The sequence below is a fragment of the Myotis daubentonii genome, chromosome 10 (genome assembly GCF_963259705.1).
Source record: "Myotis daubentonii chromosome 10, mMyoDau2.1, whole genome shotgun sequence".
Lineage (NCBI taxonomy): Eukaryota > Metazoa > Chordata > Mammalia > Chiroptera > Vespertilionidae > Myotis > Myotis daubentonii.
The window spans coordinates 21,047,478-21,063,989 of NC_081849.1; the positions used below are offsets into that span (position 1 = coordinate 21,047,478).

Sequence of the window (16,512 nt, forward strand, 5' to 3'; positions counted from 1 at the left end):
ATTATTCTTTCTCTAGTCTACTGGCCTTTGTGCTTCCCTCTATCTTAAATAATAATCATACTAATTACCTCTTCATTTTGTCTAAATCCTTTCATACTGCAAATAAATAGCCCTTTATATGTAACTGTTTTGTACTCTTTTTAGGGTTAGGAATACCGCATTTTCCTAATATTGAGCCATCTGTATATTCTTTCTTTCTTTGTTTTAATGAATTGACTCCCTCCAATGAAGTTTAATAAGCATTGAGGGAAAGAAAAATTTTTCTAATGTTTCTATACTTTTCTACCCACTGCTTCATCTTCACTGACCCAAGTCTTAATGCTGATTTCCAACTAAAATTATCCAAAATGGTTTGCTGTCACGTGATTGCCAATATTCCCTTTCCATTGCCGAGTCCTTCAGTATAATATTCCAGAGATCATGTTCATCCAGATGCATGTGAATTCCACCCAAACAAGCTAATGCCAGAGTCCACTGTGTGATTTAGAGAAAGGGATGCCTAAACTCCTGAATTCATTTTAACTATGTAGAATGGTTTTTCCTCTGTTTTAAGTTATTCCCTGAAAAAATGCAAAACTTTATGTACCCTTAAAGCTCCATCTAATCAAAGGTACTTCTTTATGCTTCCACAATTCAAGCAGTGTTAGTGCTTCTCAGACCAAGAGCATTGATCTGAGCCCTTAGTAACCAGGGAGCATCACAAAGAGGTGTTACTTAACCTTAGATGGCCATTGGAAAAACATCCAGGCCACCCAGAACAGGACAAAATAGTAGGATGGGTTAGTGAAATTCAGTCCCGTGTTGGGAAAAGCCTTCAGAACAGGAAAGGATTAAAGAAAGAATCAAGTGTCAAATCAGATTTCAGTCCCTTCATCACCTTCCACTAGCTTTATGGTTTTAGACAACTCACTTAGGCCAGATGGACCTCAATTTTCTTTTCTGCAAAATGAAAAAATTGAGAAAAAATGGTCTCTATGGACCTTTGCAATTCCATCACTCTATGTGCATTTATGACTGACAGTGCAGGATCCTTTTAAAGTTTTCAGAATATTCCTGAATCCTGACATGGCAAACTTTGTAATCTACTTTGCAAATTTTGGAGATACAGGTGCATCTGTATACTATTAACTGAGCTCTCCACTTCAAATTTTTCTAATGAGGAGCACACACACACGCACACACACACACGCATTACTTTATCTTTACACTTTACCAATTTGAATATTTACTGAAGGTTATACAGACAACACAAGCTCTAGATTGTAAGCTTTGCATTTGACAATTTAGTCCTAGTTAGATGATCTACTGTAGGGCACCTTTGGTAATCTTCAGCACAGTTGAGTATCTATTCTGTTAATTAAATGTCAGATGCTGTTGCTAACTCCATAAACTAATTCTAATACGCCCTGTTACTCAAAGTGTGGCCCAGAGCCTACACCATCCATACCACCTGCCACTGGTGGGAAGCTCAGAGTGCCTCACCTTATAACTACACAATCAGAATTTGCATTTTAACCAGGCGCTCAGGTGATTTGTCTGCATACAAGTTCTAGAATGTTATTATACATTATAGTGCTTCCCACACTACTTTCAAATAGGCGAAATTGTTTTCTATAAAGGAGTGAAAAAATGAGCAAACTAACTGTAATTTAGCAAAACGAATGGCTATAACTCAGTGCCACTAGCTGTGGAGTTCTAGAAGCTTGCATTTGAAAGTTTCTCTTGTGGGTTTTTTTTAAAAATATAGGCCTTGGTATACTTTTATAAATGGCAAGGGGCCAGGGAACTGGATGAAATGGTTTATTCTGTTCCAGACCCACTTACAAATACTAAATATATCATTAAAAATCAAGGTGAAGAATATTAAAGTATTTCCTATTTTTCATAGGCTTCGGTAACAACCAATATGTTATTTTTATTTCACATTACAGCTGGCCATTTTAAAATTCCATAATGCATTGCTGTCATACATAAAATATACAGAGAAAAATACTTGTCAACTATAAGGTAAAAACTCTGAAATAAGTAAATAATAAAAGAATTTGAGGATATAAGCGTAAAAGAAATTCAAATAAAACAGCCCAGGATTCTAATTGCAGCTCTGACACTGTGATTTTTAAACAATTCACTGAATTTCTCTGGGTACCAGTTTCTTCATGTAGAAAATGAGAGGATGGTTTTGATTTTACATCCCAGCTGTAAAATTTTGAAATCTAGTTATGTCTGAAATCAATGCCTATTTTGTCATCTCATATGCGTCTATTGGAATTCAATATGGAATATCAGAAGTGGCATAAATAAGTTACTCTGGGATTTCTGCTATTTCACTTGCTAAGAACAGCAGCATGTGGACAAACTGCCACTTCATGGTGCTAATGTAAAGACACTGTCCCCAACAGAGTTTACTCTAGGCAATAGGCAAGTGGGGATGACGGAACACATTTTAACACAGGGACAGTTATCTTAGCTTCCTTTCATTCTGACTCACCAACACTAACTGTGTACATCCCACCCCCCTCCTAACGACCCCATTCACTCATACGGTCTCCAGGAGTCCGGGGTGAACCGGTGAAAGCTCCCACCTTCCATAGTCTCCCAAAGCGTATAGAGGTCTATTGAGAGGTAGTTACACCTGAAAAGATGCCTCGTTACTCTGGCACTAGGCAGTAACTGGCAGACCTTTCAGGGGGCTAATTATTGAGCCTCCTATTTGGTTCAGTGACAGAACTGCTTGTTTGTGAGAAGAAACATATTTGTACATTGCTTTTTCCATTACCATTATTTCTATCATCATAAATAAGAATCAATAGGCCATTTCAAGTAGCATCTGCTCACCATCATTTAGCATCTGAGTGTCAGGCACATGCCGGCTAAGCAGCAGTGTCCCAACCTCCTGGCTGAGGACTGAAACTCACCAGACAAGGAAAGCATTTCAAATTCAATAAGACAGTGTCTCTGTGAGCAACTTGAGGACAAGGGTGGTCTGCTCTTTGTCTCTATATCTACGGCACAGTGTCTGCTACAAGCAGGCTATTCTAAATGAATAAACAAGTGAATAAATATTGGAGGGATAGATGGAAATAGCAAAAGGAAGGCATTAAGATGCTATACGGAACCAACTGGATTTATTGGGATGGTGAGGGAGCGTTGTTTTAATAAAGAAAGAGCTAGTCACAACTCGTGTGGGAGAAGTGAAAGTTGAGGACAACAGTGTGACCAAGGGGGAGTCCGCCTTTGAGGAGCAGCTTAGCTGACCATACTCAAGTCCCTGCAATATTCACTAGTAGGCCTCTCTAACAGACAAAAAGTCAGCATGACAGCCATTACAACAGTTAAGTGACACCTCAAAAAAGCACACAAACAAACTCTTCACTGCCAGTGAGAGTCTTGCTGAACAAAACAATATCAGGGAAGGAACTGACCAGAGAAAAGGTGGGAAAAAGAAAAAAATAAGGCGAGGGGAACAGTGGAAGAAGAGTTCTGGCAGAGGCCCAACTGGGGAAATAGGTGTGTGAAAAATGTGCCAAGGCGGGGAGAGATGATGAGGACCCACAATTCTCCAGGGAGGGTGTGCGCGTCTGTTTGAGGAGTGGGAAGGCATTAAGTGTGAAAGTGGAACAAGGGAGGGAAAAATGGAGAGGTCAGATAAATGCCTCTAAAATAACTCCCATCACCCAATGATAACAAGTATAAAAGAATCCCTTCTTCTTCTTGAGAAGACAAAGGGAATTTTAAGTAGGATTAAGTAGTCCTGGCTTTCAGAACTCAGCAGCTCTCTCAGAAGCAATAATAACCACATAAGTAGCTAGATGGATGGTGGGAATTACTTTGCTTTGGAACTTGGCCAGATATCAGAGTTAACAGTAATAGCACGTCTTTCTGAAGGTTTTCCTGAGATTCTAGAGGGAAGATCATCTCAGAAAACGGTGCTGCGTTAATTTTAGGAAGAGGACGCTCCCCACTGCTTGAGGACACTCTGTCTCCTGCAGGCTGAGATGAAGAAGCCCTGCCCTGCTGTGAAGCACTCTCTTACCCACATAAATACATCTCGAATATCGCCCCCAATGGAAGAAAGTAATTACGTTCACAGATTACCATCACTCAAGGTAAAATTTTGCTTAAAACTTAACTCACCATTGATGTTCCAAATACAGGAAAAAGGACCCTGTAGGCTTCCTGTTTTCACAGAGTTCCCTAATTTTTTGACTCATTGTGGATGGTTAAAACGCGAACCTTGTAAGGCCAAATTTTGCAACTGGCACATCTGTCCACATTCATTTCTGAATTATATGGAATTGGAAATATAAATTTTCACACCCTGTGCACTTCTTAACTGATGAATACCCTGCCTCTGAAGTATATTTCACCATTAAGGTGCAAGATCATCTTCACTCTTCCCCCAAAACAGAGATGAAAACTGGGTGTTGATGGTCATGTGGGACACAAGTATTTTCTCTCACCATTTGGAAATGTTCATGTGGTGCTGTTTGTTGGTTTGCTTGCTTTTAAATGGAAGTTGGGATGTTGCATTATTTACTTATTTTCTCCCCGGGGACAAGTTATTTCAGTATCACCCACAATGGAATTTGGATGATACTGAAATAATGGAATGTATTGAACCTGTTCCATAAGGGGGCATTTGCCCTAGCACTTGGAGTAAAGCACTATTTCCATTGCACCAGGAATAGTTCTAATTGGACAGATTGCTGCAATTTTAACAACACCCAAGAAAATCAAAGGAATCTGAAGCAGACATGGCACCAGGTCAGGATCCTACTACTACCCAGGTCAGTGTTTATGCCTGAAATAAGTACCCAATTCACACCATCTACAGCTACCAGAAGGACATCTGTATACATCAACATGTGGGGGGAAATGTGAATTTAGGGAAACTGTATACTCTGAAAACAGTCTGTTACAAGTTATGCAATTAGTTAATAGCTAATTTCCTACCAATTTTATTATGTAACATATATAAAAAAAGTGTATTCATCATTTCAGTTACTGGTAGATTTTCATTAAACAGTCTAAACCAGGGGTCCTCAAACTTTTTAAACAGGGGGCCAGTTCACTGTCCCTCAGACGGTTGGAGGGCCGGACTATAGTTTAAAAAAAAAACTATGAACAAATGCCTATGCACACTGCACATATCTTATTTTGAAGTAAAAAAAAAAACAAAATGGGAACAAATACAATATTTGTATTTGCATGTGGCCTGTGGGCCGTAATTTGAGGACCCCTGGTCTAAACAATAGGATATGAATGTACAGATGATCAAACACAGTCAGAATTCAGAATTAAGCGCAGTGGAAAATATATCTGAATGAGAAATACAGAGAGGACTCTGCATAAACTCTCAACTCCTTCTATAAAGTGGCCCCTCTTTATTTCCCATTATTCCTTACCATGCCCCCTCCTATCCAGTAAGGCAGACCTCTTCACGCTTCCGCACCCCTCTCCACATCCTACTCTCTGTCTCTGCCCTGCTCACCCACCATGTCCATCATCTTGGATGCTCTTTCTCAAATCTTTCTTATTATCAAGCGCACCTCATCCATGAAGTTTTAAATTTAAAATGTGAACTTACAGTTATACATTTTCTGAAATTCCTTAATATCTATGCCCAAATTTAGCATTTAATTACAGAATTTTCCCCCTCTGCTTATGTGCATGTTTGTCTCCATCTTCTTTTTCAACTTAGTCACGTTATTTAAAATAATACCTCCTCTTCATGCCACTCCCTAAAATTCCTGTCAATATCCTACTCCACATTTAATTTCTCTTTCTCTAGCTATTCCTTCTGAATGCTCAGTCTATCTGAAATCAGGATTACATATGCTCTATCCTAGAGAACATTTCTGTACCCCTGCTTCTTCCTCAAGTTCCCCTACTGTATCTACTTCCTTTTTCTGCCAAACTTCTTGAACAAGCATTCTTTCCTCCACTTCCTCAAGCCCAGTTCCATTTCACAATGTGAGTCTCTCTATTACACTTCCTATGCCTCAGCCACACCGCTCTGCAGCACTGTGTGCACCCCATCTTATTTCCTGGAGACTGAGAAGACAGTGACTGCGCCCCCGCCCTCCTTCATCTCCTTCCAAAACTCACCCGCTGTTTCCTTTCCTAGCTCCTTCCCCAGAGTTTTCAATTCCCATCCCTCATCTCTGCTCAAGCTCCAAGGGCAACTGCATCTCTGCCCTGGTATTTAACTTCCAGGTGTCCAACTGCCATTCCCTAACACGTATTTTTAGTGCAGAAAGCTCTGTGGGGTCCCAGACCTTATGCTGCCACCTGCTGGGCAGTTCCATGGGGCTACATCAAAACCAAATTCAAGTCGGTGCCTCCAAATTCACCATTCATTCTGTCTTCTCTGTTAGGTAGGTACATAACTATTTTCCTAGACCTAGCTGGTAGAGTTTTAATATTCCATCACTAACTACCGCCCCCACTGTTAGTCACTCCCCATGTAGTATAAATACTACCTACTAGACTTCTGTTCTCTGTGGTCTGCCCCTAACTCACATGTCTTTGTTTAGGCCATAACTGCCCATCGCCAGAACTGGATGGGCCCTAACTGACCCTTTTCCTTTCTTATACCTGATCTCCAATTCTCCTCACACTTCTCCAGAGGAATCTTCTTAAAATAGGCATTTGAGCAATGCCTTGGGTTAAAAGCCTCACGTAATTCTACCCTACAGGTAGGATAGAGCCCAAAGGCCTCAGCTCTGGAGCTTCTGGAAAGAACTTCCAGAACTTGCATGACCGGGCCCCAGCCCGTCTCTTTAGCTTCATCTGCCCTCATGCTCCCTCTCACTAACTATCCTCACTCTCACTCACTCCAGCCTCCCCTGCACCTTGAACAAAAGAGACTTGCCCTGGACCCTGCAACGGGCTGCCCTCATGTCTTCACATGGCTGAGACCTTCTGGCTTTTCAGGTCTCATTGCAAATGCCATCTACTTGGTGCAGCCTCCTGTGACCGCACAATCTAATCACTCCCCTCCCTGCCATGCCTCCTGGTCACCCTTGCACAGTCTCTTCTGGCGTTTCCTGCAAGCACGTCTCAGCATCTGGAAGTCCCTGTTCCTTTATGCATTTACTTATTTAGTGTCTGTCTCCTCACACTCGTATGCAAGCTCTCCTCACCCAGCTCCCTCCACAGCATGGCACCCATGTGCACATCCCCATGCCTGCTCTGCTCACACGTCCACTCTAGCACTTATCATAGCACATCTTTTATTTGAACAGCTCATTCCAAAAGAAGTGAATAGAGGGAAAGGAGGATATATGAAAATATGGGCATGAGGGAGGCATGTCTGGTTATAAAATACCTGTTCAAGTTTTGTATAAAGGATTCTTGTATTCGGTATAGAGGATTTATGCATCTTTGTTACCATTACCCATAATATTTTATGGTTGTATTACCATGCTATAAACAGTAGCCTTTAAATTTCATTTTTCGTGTGTTAATTTCTTATAATATGATATAATTGTAAAAAGGATTTTTTAAAGTTTATACTGACCTTATACCTGTGACCTTGCCAAATGTACTACTTAGTTCTAAGTCATTTTTAATATTCCATACATAAGATCAAAAAATGGGTAACTGAAAATGTTTAATTCTTACATTTAAAATATGAACATTTGCCGAAACCGGTTTGGCTCAGTGGATAGAGCGTCGGCCTGGGGACTGAAAGGTCCCAGGTTCGATTCCGGTCAAGGGCATGTACCTGGGTTGCGGGCATATCCCCAGTAGGAGATGTGCAGGAGGCGGCTGATCAATGTTTCTCTCTCATCAATGTTTCTGACTCTCTATCTCTCTCCCTTCCTCTCTGTAAAAAATCAATAAAATATATTTTTAAAAAATATGAACATTTAATATTGCTATTGTTTTTAAGCATAAGGTATATAAAATGAAAAGTCACAGCTGCTAGTGCTATGCAGAATATGGGAAGCAATAGTATTATAGGAGCCATGGATTGAAATAGTAATTTTTTAATCAGTGTCTTATAGCAAATTATTATGATCCATCATCTTTTCAAAAAATATATTTTATTGATTTTTTACAGAGAGGAAGGAAAAGGGATAGAGAGTTAGAAACATAAATGAGAGAGAAACATCGATCAGCTGCCTCCTGCACACTCCCCACTGGGGCTGTGCCCTCAACCAAGGTACATGCCCTTGACCAGAATCGAACCTGGGACCCTTGTGTCTGCAGGCTGACACTCTATCCACTGAGCCAAACTGGTTAGGGCTGATCCATCATCTTTACTGGAGAGCAATATCATGTCTTGCTTAGTTGCCCATACTCACTCCCCCAATCTTAATAAAGTGCTTTGCCTCAAGTAGGAACTCAATAAATGCTTTTTTAAATAGGACTGAAATACCCCAGCACCTGGCACATGCCCAATAAACACTTGTTGTTTAACTGTAAGAACCAAACAGTACACCTAAGTTTGTTGAATGAGCAGTGTATGCTCAGCCCTTCCGGGAAATTATGACAAGAGACAGAAGAAAACAGAAAATACCCTCATAGTTATCCATGTAGAAACACTTCATTTCACAGGTAATGATAGAACAAATGCGCCAAGGAAAACATTTAAGTGGCTACCTGTGCATTTCTTTATATGACTGTTCCTTTTTCCATGTGATCCTAACTTGCATCCAAAATTCTCCTCCCAAAATTCTGCAAACCACACATTTCTTCGATTATTGGCAAGAGTTCGGCTTCTAAAGTATCGATCAAATCCTATTTTAAAGAAGAAAGGTATGATTTTAATATTCTTTCAAAATCAAAACCAAATACTATCAGAGCTTTTAAATGAATTTTATGTTATACTGTGATTATTCCATGAAAAAAAAATGGAGAACCAAAGGCTTCCCTTATGGCAAACACCAAGCAGTCACCATTCAGGCACCTGGCACTAGGGATGAGTGTAACAGGAAAGCCTGTTGTCATCTCAACCTCTCCCTCTGCTAGGTCTCCCAGTGGCAGTGACCAGGGACCTCATGTTAAATAGTCAGAACCAACTCAGACATTCACTCATTCATTCTCTCTCTCTCTCTCTCTCTCTCTCTCTCTCTCTCTCTCTCTCTCTCTCTCTCTCTCCTTTCAAGAGTTAATATGTTAATGTTCAAGACTTCTATGCTTTTACCCACCTCAAAATGTATGTCCTATATGTTCCATTTTCAACTAATTCAACTAATTCATGCTCTGCACACAGTGACTCGGGGCTCCAGGGCTCCCCTGGCTTGTGGATTTAGCTGACAATGAGCACAGCTCAATGGTGTAGAGGTCGGACAGACGAGTGGTGTCAGGATGGCCTGGGAGCAGCCACTCATGGCTTATTAACTAATCAGTACTAATATAATCTTCCGAGTCGTGTCAGCCTGCTCGGGTAATGACCACATTGAAGGGAGGCCAGCTGGAAACAATGCCTTACTCAAAAGGGTAATGGCAAAGGTAGAAATTGCAATCACTGTCAGCACCATTGGCAAAGACGTGTGGGAGACAAGCTGCCTTTCAGGGATGCGCCACATCTTTGCTGTAGGGTTTGTATACATAGGGTCAGCCCAGCATCACGTCTTCATATTCTATGAAGCAAGCCCTCTCCCTCTAACAGTGCTATAACCATCAGATATGCCCATGGAAATACGAAAACTTAGAGGGTAACATCATGAAAATGGCTAACATCATGGAAATATGTAAGGTCAACTGTAATTGCCTTTCTTAAAAAAAAATCCAGTAAGTACTCTTCTAATAAAAATACATGTGTTAGGTTAAATAGTTACTGTCTTGGCAATGTTGCCATCAGAACAAAAAATTCTTTCCAGAGTTATCAATAATGGGTGTGTTTTATTCATATGCTGATCCTCTGGTTTCACCTTTGAGTTTAGATTTAATTGGAATGAAAACAAATTCTCTACCATGCATCCTTACCATCAACTGATGCTCTTTTGGGCAAAATCGTCACAGCCCCTTCTGCAATTTCCTCCTGCTGATAAACAGGTGCTATTTTGGATCCCCAACTATCCGAGCCGATCCAGAGAAAATGCCCACTTTGGTTTAATTTTTTTGCAGCTTCCAATATCCTCCTATCATAATAAAAAGAAATAAACATACCACATTTATCAAGAAACACTACAGTTATGAATGTTACAAGATGGCTATATCAAGTTATATACATTCAGTAGGGCACCATGAGACAATCATTCTAACTGCCTGAGTCTTATCATCTTCTAAAGGAGATATATTGGTGACTTTAACTCCAGCACCTGTTAATTATCCTTAACCTTATTCCCTTCATTCTATCAACCTTACTTGTCTCACTTCTTTCAATCCCCAGATTTTACTCAGTAGACATTTCAGACTTAGGAACTCTAAGGCTGTTGTGTCTCCGTGCACCAGAAGGCAATCTGTAAATTGCATACGAATGTTTCAATTCCTGTGAAATCTCACAAGACTTTATATTGAATATGAGATATGTTAGAAAAAAAGGATGTGGGCCACAAATCTGATCCTGCATAAGGAAGAAAATTAATCAGTACCTGATGTCATCTTCATTGGCAAACATGATCACTGCCCGGGCGTTAGGTGTTTCTAGCAGGCGTTTGATAATCTTTTCAAATTCTCCAGGTCTTGGTTCACGTGGGATTTTCTGTGATTGAGCAATGCAAACACCACCTATTTTTTTAAAAAAGAAGACAGTGACTCAGAAAGGGCATTTATTTAACCAACTTAATGAGGTTAGCTACTTTATAAAAACACATGCTTTGGTACAGAATATTGCTTCTCTCTTTTGTGATGAGAATTTTTAAGGTACACTATCTAAGCAACTTGTAAGTATATAAAACAATATTATTAACTATAATCACTGTACTGTACGTTAGCTCCCCACAACTTATTCAACCTGGCTCTCTACCCCTGGTCACCACCATTATACTTCACTTAGCATACTGCCCTCAAGTTCCATTCATGTGGTCACAAATGGTGGTATGTCTTTCTTTCTCAAGACTGAAATATACATGTATACACACACACATATATGGTCACATCTTCTTTATTTATTTATCTGTTGATGAATACTTAGGGTATTTTATATCTTAAGTATGGTGAATAACGTTACAAAGAAAATGGGCATGCAGATATCTCTTCAAGATTCTCTTTATATTTCCTTTGGATACATAACCAGAAGGGGATTGATGTATCATATGGTAGTTCTAGTCTTAGTTTTTGAGGAACATTCATACTGTTTTCAGTAGTTACTGTACCAATTTAGATTTTTATATCTTGAGTATTCAATAGTGCATAACGGTTCCCTTTTCTCCATATCATCACCAACATTTTATATCTTGCCCTTTTTCTTTTTTCTTGAATTTATTGGGGTGACACTGGCTAACAAAATTATACAGGTTTCAGGTGCACTATTCTACAGCACATCATCTATGTACTGTATTGTGTGTTCACCAAGTCAAGTCTCTATCCATCACCATTTATCCCACCTATACTCTCTGCTTCCTCCCTCCAGCCCCCTGCCCCCAGCAATCACCACACTGTGCCCCATGTCCATGAGTTTTTTCTCTTTTTTTTCCTTTTATGCTTAATCCTTCCACACCCCTACCCAACTCCCACCCTCCAACAGCTGTCAGCCTGCTCTGTATCTATGAGTTTGTCACTCTTTTGCTTGTTAGTTCATTTTGTTCATTAGATTCCACAATGAATCAAATCATCTGGTACACGTTTTTCTCTGACTGGGTTTGACTGGCTTATTTCAGTTAGCAGAATACTCTCCAGGTCCATCCATGTTGTCACAAAGGGTAAGATATCTTTCTTTTTTATGGCCCAGTAGTGTTCCATTATGTAAATGTACCACAGCTTTTTTATCCACTCATCTACTGGTGGGCACTTGGCTGCTTCCAACTCTTGGCTATTGTAAATAACGCTGCAATGAACATAGGTGTGCATATATTCATTTTGAATGAGTGTTTCAAGTTTCCTTGGATAAATTCCCAAAAGTGAAATCACTGGGTCATAAGATAGTTCCATTTTTAATTTTTTGAAGTAATTCCATACTGCTTTCCACAGTGACTGCACCAATCTGCATTCCCACCAACAGTGCTACTTTATAAAAACACATGATTTGGTACAGAATATTGTTTCTTAAAACATCTGCCTTTCTCACCTATTAAAAGCAGTCATGTTTGTTTGCATTATAATGTATGTATCATATATGTTACATCAATTACTTAATCATACATCATGTTTTTCCAAAATTTAAGCATTATTTTTGTGGCTGTCTATAAGAAAACCAAAGTATGCAGAAAGTGTGACGAGAATTAAGGAGTCAAGGACGAAGGACCCTTTTGATTCATTTGATACAAGTCAAAGGACAAGTTCCTGGATTAGTGAAAAGCATGAGTAAGACTTTCTTATGCATGATAACACTAATAGGAAGGTCCTTTTGATACTTTTATTTATTAATAGAGCTCCTTTAAAGTTATTTTCATTTTATAGCTCATAGTATGGCAGCAAAATTCTTATGCATTAGCATAATGGCATGTTATGAAACAAGTGGTTTTCATGACTATTTGAGACAAGAACAAATCCCAAAGATTCAAACCCTCAGTTGACATGTGTCTCCATCATGAAAATCAAAATGGTAGAAATTCATTCCACTATTACAGAAAAGAACTCTTCCTTGGCCTTCCCTTGTAAGGCAAAGAGAGACCAAAAAGAAAAGTTTAAGATAGATCTTTGCCACTGGACTAGGATAAAAGAAGAAGGAAGGTTTCTTGGTGGCAATAGAGCAGAGAAATAACACACTAATATTAGGGGTGTGGAAAGCAATATTAGCAATATGTTTCAGTTCTATTATGTTTTAAGCAGGCTTTTTGAGTCAGTTGAATATTAAATCACCATTCATACCATTGTTTTGTAGGAAAAGGCATTTTTACTCCCAAACAATTAGCAATGCATTCAGATACCCAAAAGTTACTGGATGCCATTATATGCTATGCATTAGGCTGAACACTGGGAATACAGAGTCCAATCCAGGAGTTATCATCCAGTTTTGGAGATAGACATTCCAATAAATTATCATGGAATATGGGATAAATTTCAAAATTAAGAGAATACACCATAAATGGGAGCACAGAGGAATATGTAACAAAACTGTCTGAGAGAGGTGAAATTTTTTTAAAGGTAAGAGTTTCTTCTTTTAAAAAAATACGTTTTTATTGGTTTTAGAGAGAGAGGAAGGGAGAGGGAGAAACATCAATGAGAGAGAACCATCATTTGGCTGCCTCCTGCACGTCCCCTACTGGGGATCAAGCCTGCAACCTGGCCATGTGCCCCGACAAGGAATCCTATTGGCAACTTCTTGGTACATGAGAGGATGTTCAACTAACTGAGCCACACTGGCCAGGGCTGAGAGAGATGGATTTTAAAGACAAATACAACAACCATATAGGGACAAAAGTGGGCTATTTCTGAAAGAGGCCAAGTATGAAAGAACCTTGCTTGATCATGGCCTATGATAGACTGGCTGAGGTTGAAGTTGGACAGAATGGCCAGGCCTAGCTTGAGAATCGCAAGTAATTAGGGCTTTATCTTGAAAACATTCATTCATTCCGGACCGATTGAACATTTTAGTTAGTTCTAAGAAATCCACTGAAAAATTCATAAGCAGGAGAACTACAGAATGGGCTTTATGTTTTAGGAAAAAACATCAGGTAACCAAATAAAGAGGACATGTCTAATAGCCAGACAATAGATGTCCAGTGTATTGTGATCAGACTTAACATGCATGCCAATAATGAATGATTAACATTCTAGATTACTGGAGGTTTATTTTCCTTTACGTTAAAGCAATCAAAATTATCCCTGCAATATCTTTACTAACCTTACAGCATGGCCTTCAGGGGTGGGAATTGCCCATAATCCATTGACTGAGCATGTAGTTAACTAGCCTACTGATATGCCATTAATAGTTGAGATGATGGATTCATTCTTTCAGTAAATATGTATTGAGTACCCACCGTCTGCTAGATTCTATGTGGGGGCCATGGGATGTCATGGTGAACATAATAGATATGGTCTCTGACTTCACAGTGTTTAGAAATGTGCATGAGCCAGGATTAATGCAAAACAAAACACAAAAAAGCGCATAATTATAAATTATGGCAAGTCCTGTGGGGAAGAGTGAGGGAATTTAATTTAGAGGGAGGAGTATTCAGGAAAAGCCTCCCCAAAGTGATGTCACTTAGTTGAGGTCAAAAAGGAGAGAAAATGGGAGAGAAGAGCATGGAAAAGGGCAGGGAAGAGCCAGTGGAGTTCATGAATGATGGGGAGAGAAATGTAAGACAAAGATGAGAGGTGAGTGTGAGGCAAGAGGCCAGATTATGCACGGTGTGCAGGCCTATGGGAGATTATGAATAATTAAAATGCTTAAATTCCTCCCTAAATGTTTTAGTAGCCCATAAAAATATGTCATCTATGCATTTTACGAAAGAAAAATGGATGAGGATTTTTGATGTAGAAGGCACCCTAGAGTGGAAAGAATAGGCGGCAATGAGCCCAGCTGGGAGGTTATGGGGACAGGCAAAGGGGAAACACAGTGCTACCTAAGCTAAGGAGCATCAAATGGAGCTGTCAGAATGTGAGTTAGAATCTGTGGTGCTTTACTAGGTTTTACAGCCTATTGAAGTATGATTGGCAAATGAGAATTGCATACATTTAGGCTGTGCTGACTTGATCTAAGTAGGAGGCAATGAGAAACCACTAAGTATGACTCCAAGGTTTGGGCCTTTGTGACCGGTTTATGCGGTGTCACCATTAAGCAAGTAGGAAAAACTCAAGTTGGAGAGTGAGCAGGTAGGTGGAGGAGAAAAGCACGATTTTGATTCAGGACGGGTTGTCTTTGAAGAACCCATGAAACATCAAACTGAAAAAGTGGGCCTGGAGCTAAGGAGAGAGAAGGGAGATGTAATTACAATTTTGTCAGATGCTGACACAGTCGGTAGTTGAAGTGTTGGGAGTGAAGAGATCACTCAGAGGAAACATTGACATTGACGTCAACAATAAGAAAAGGTGAACGATGGAGCTAGGAAAACCCACGAGCTTTGGAGAGGGGGCCAGTGAATGAGTCTGGAAAGGAGTGATCACATATTTGAAGGAGGAAACATTTGGGAAAAGTCTAGCAGTAAGTTGAAAACTATAATGTCTTTAAAAAATCAAATAAACATATAGACACAAAACTGTGGTGAGCCGAAGCATTAGGTAACTATAAAAATGTAAGACCAAAACTACAACACTCTCTAGGGAACAATAGCTGCTTCAAAATATTACTGCCCTTTTAATTAAATTGCTGTGATTACTTAAGCATCCCATTAAAGATGCCATATCCTAAGCATCATTCTGAGATTACTACTGACTTCATAGCCAGCAGATATGAAGGCTGGAAAATTTTTATTAAGACTATTTCATGTGAGGCAAACAGGCAATCCAGACATAGACTTCAGCCTGAATGCAATGATTTATTCATTTATTCATTCAGGATCTATTAAACATTTTGTTAGTGAAGTTAGATTTACACAGTCTAAATCCATTTCACAGTTTTTTTATTCCTCTGCCTCACCTAGTATTTGTCATCATGGCCAATTTGTATTTTTCAGGAAAGGGGGACTGCATAATTAATTCACTTCGGCTGAACAAATACTTATGGAGAACCTGCTCCACATGGCACTTTGCTGTTTGGAGCTTGATGGATATTTTATTAAATCATGGACTGTGTTGCCTCTCAAGTGATTGGAGTTAGAAGATTAGGATTCTTTTCTTGGCCCTGATACTCATTCACACTTTCTGTCTTCATATCTGTCAAAAAGGCAGACAATTAATCCACTCATAAGTGAGCATTGTCTACCTAGTTTCAGGAGCTACAGACATTCATTGATTGCCTGTCCTCAGCAGTCTTATAATTAAGTTAGAGTCCCAGTGAATGAAAATTCATGCCCTGGAGGGGGGTCCCTCAGCCCAGCCTGCCCCCTCTCACAGTTCAGGAGCCCTCAGGGGTGGGAGGCGACCTGGCAATCAGGGGAAGGCGATGCCCCATCACACCTCTACTACTGCCACTACCACAGTGCAAGCCTTGGCTGGCCCTGGTTACCTGAGCCTTGGGCGGCCCTGGGCAGTTGGGCAGCTGCCATCCAAGGCTTGCCTGTGCCTTGGACTGGCCATGGGCAGCTGGGGGGCTGAGGAGATGGAGCACCACCATCTTGTGGTTGTGGGCACTGCCATCTTTGAGGGTGTGGCAGTCAATTAGCATATTCCCTCCCTATTGGCTGTGGGCACCACCATCTTTGAGGGTGGGGCAGTCAATTAGCATATTCCCTCCTTATTGGCTCTGGGCACCACCATCTTTGAGGTTGGGGCAGCCAATTAGCATATTCCCTCCCTATTGGCTGTGGGCACCACCATCTTTTAGGGCAGGGCAGTCAATTAACATATTCCCTCCTT

The 16,512-nt window shown here is 40.1% G+C and overlaps 1 protein-coding gene across 1 annotated transcript in view; it reads right to left on the reverse strand.

Annotated features, from left to right (window-relative positions):
- GRM8 (glutamate metabotropic receptor 8) overlaps positions 1-16,512 on the reverse strand; it is a 751,450-nt gene that overhangs the window by 384,549 nt on the left and 350,389 nt on the right. Inside the window, exons 4-6 of the mRNA XM_059711703.1 lie at positions 10,548-10,683; positions 9,940-10,094; positions 8,611-8,748 (exon numbers count right to left, since the gene is read on the reverse strand). Coding sequence (XP_059567686.1) covers positions 8,611-8,748; positions 9,940-10,094; positions 10,548-10,683 — 429 coding nt within the window. The remainder of the gene's footprint in view (positions 1-8,610; positions 8,749-9,939; positions 10,095-10,547; positions 10,684-16,512) is intronic.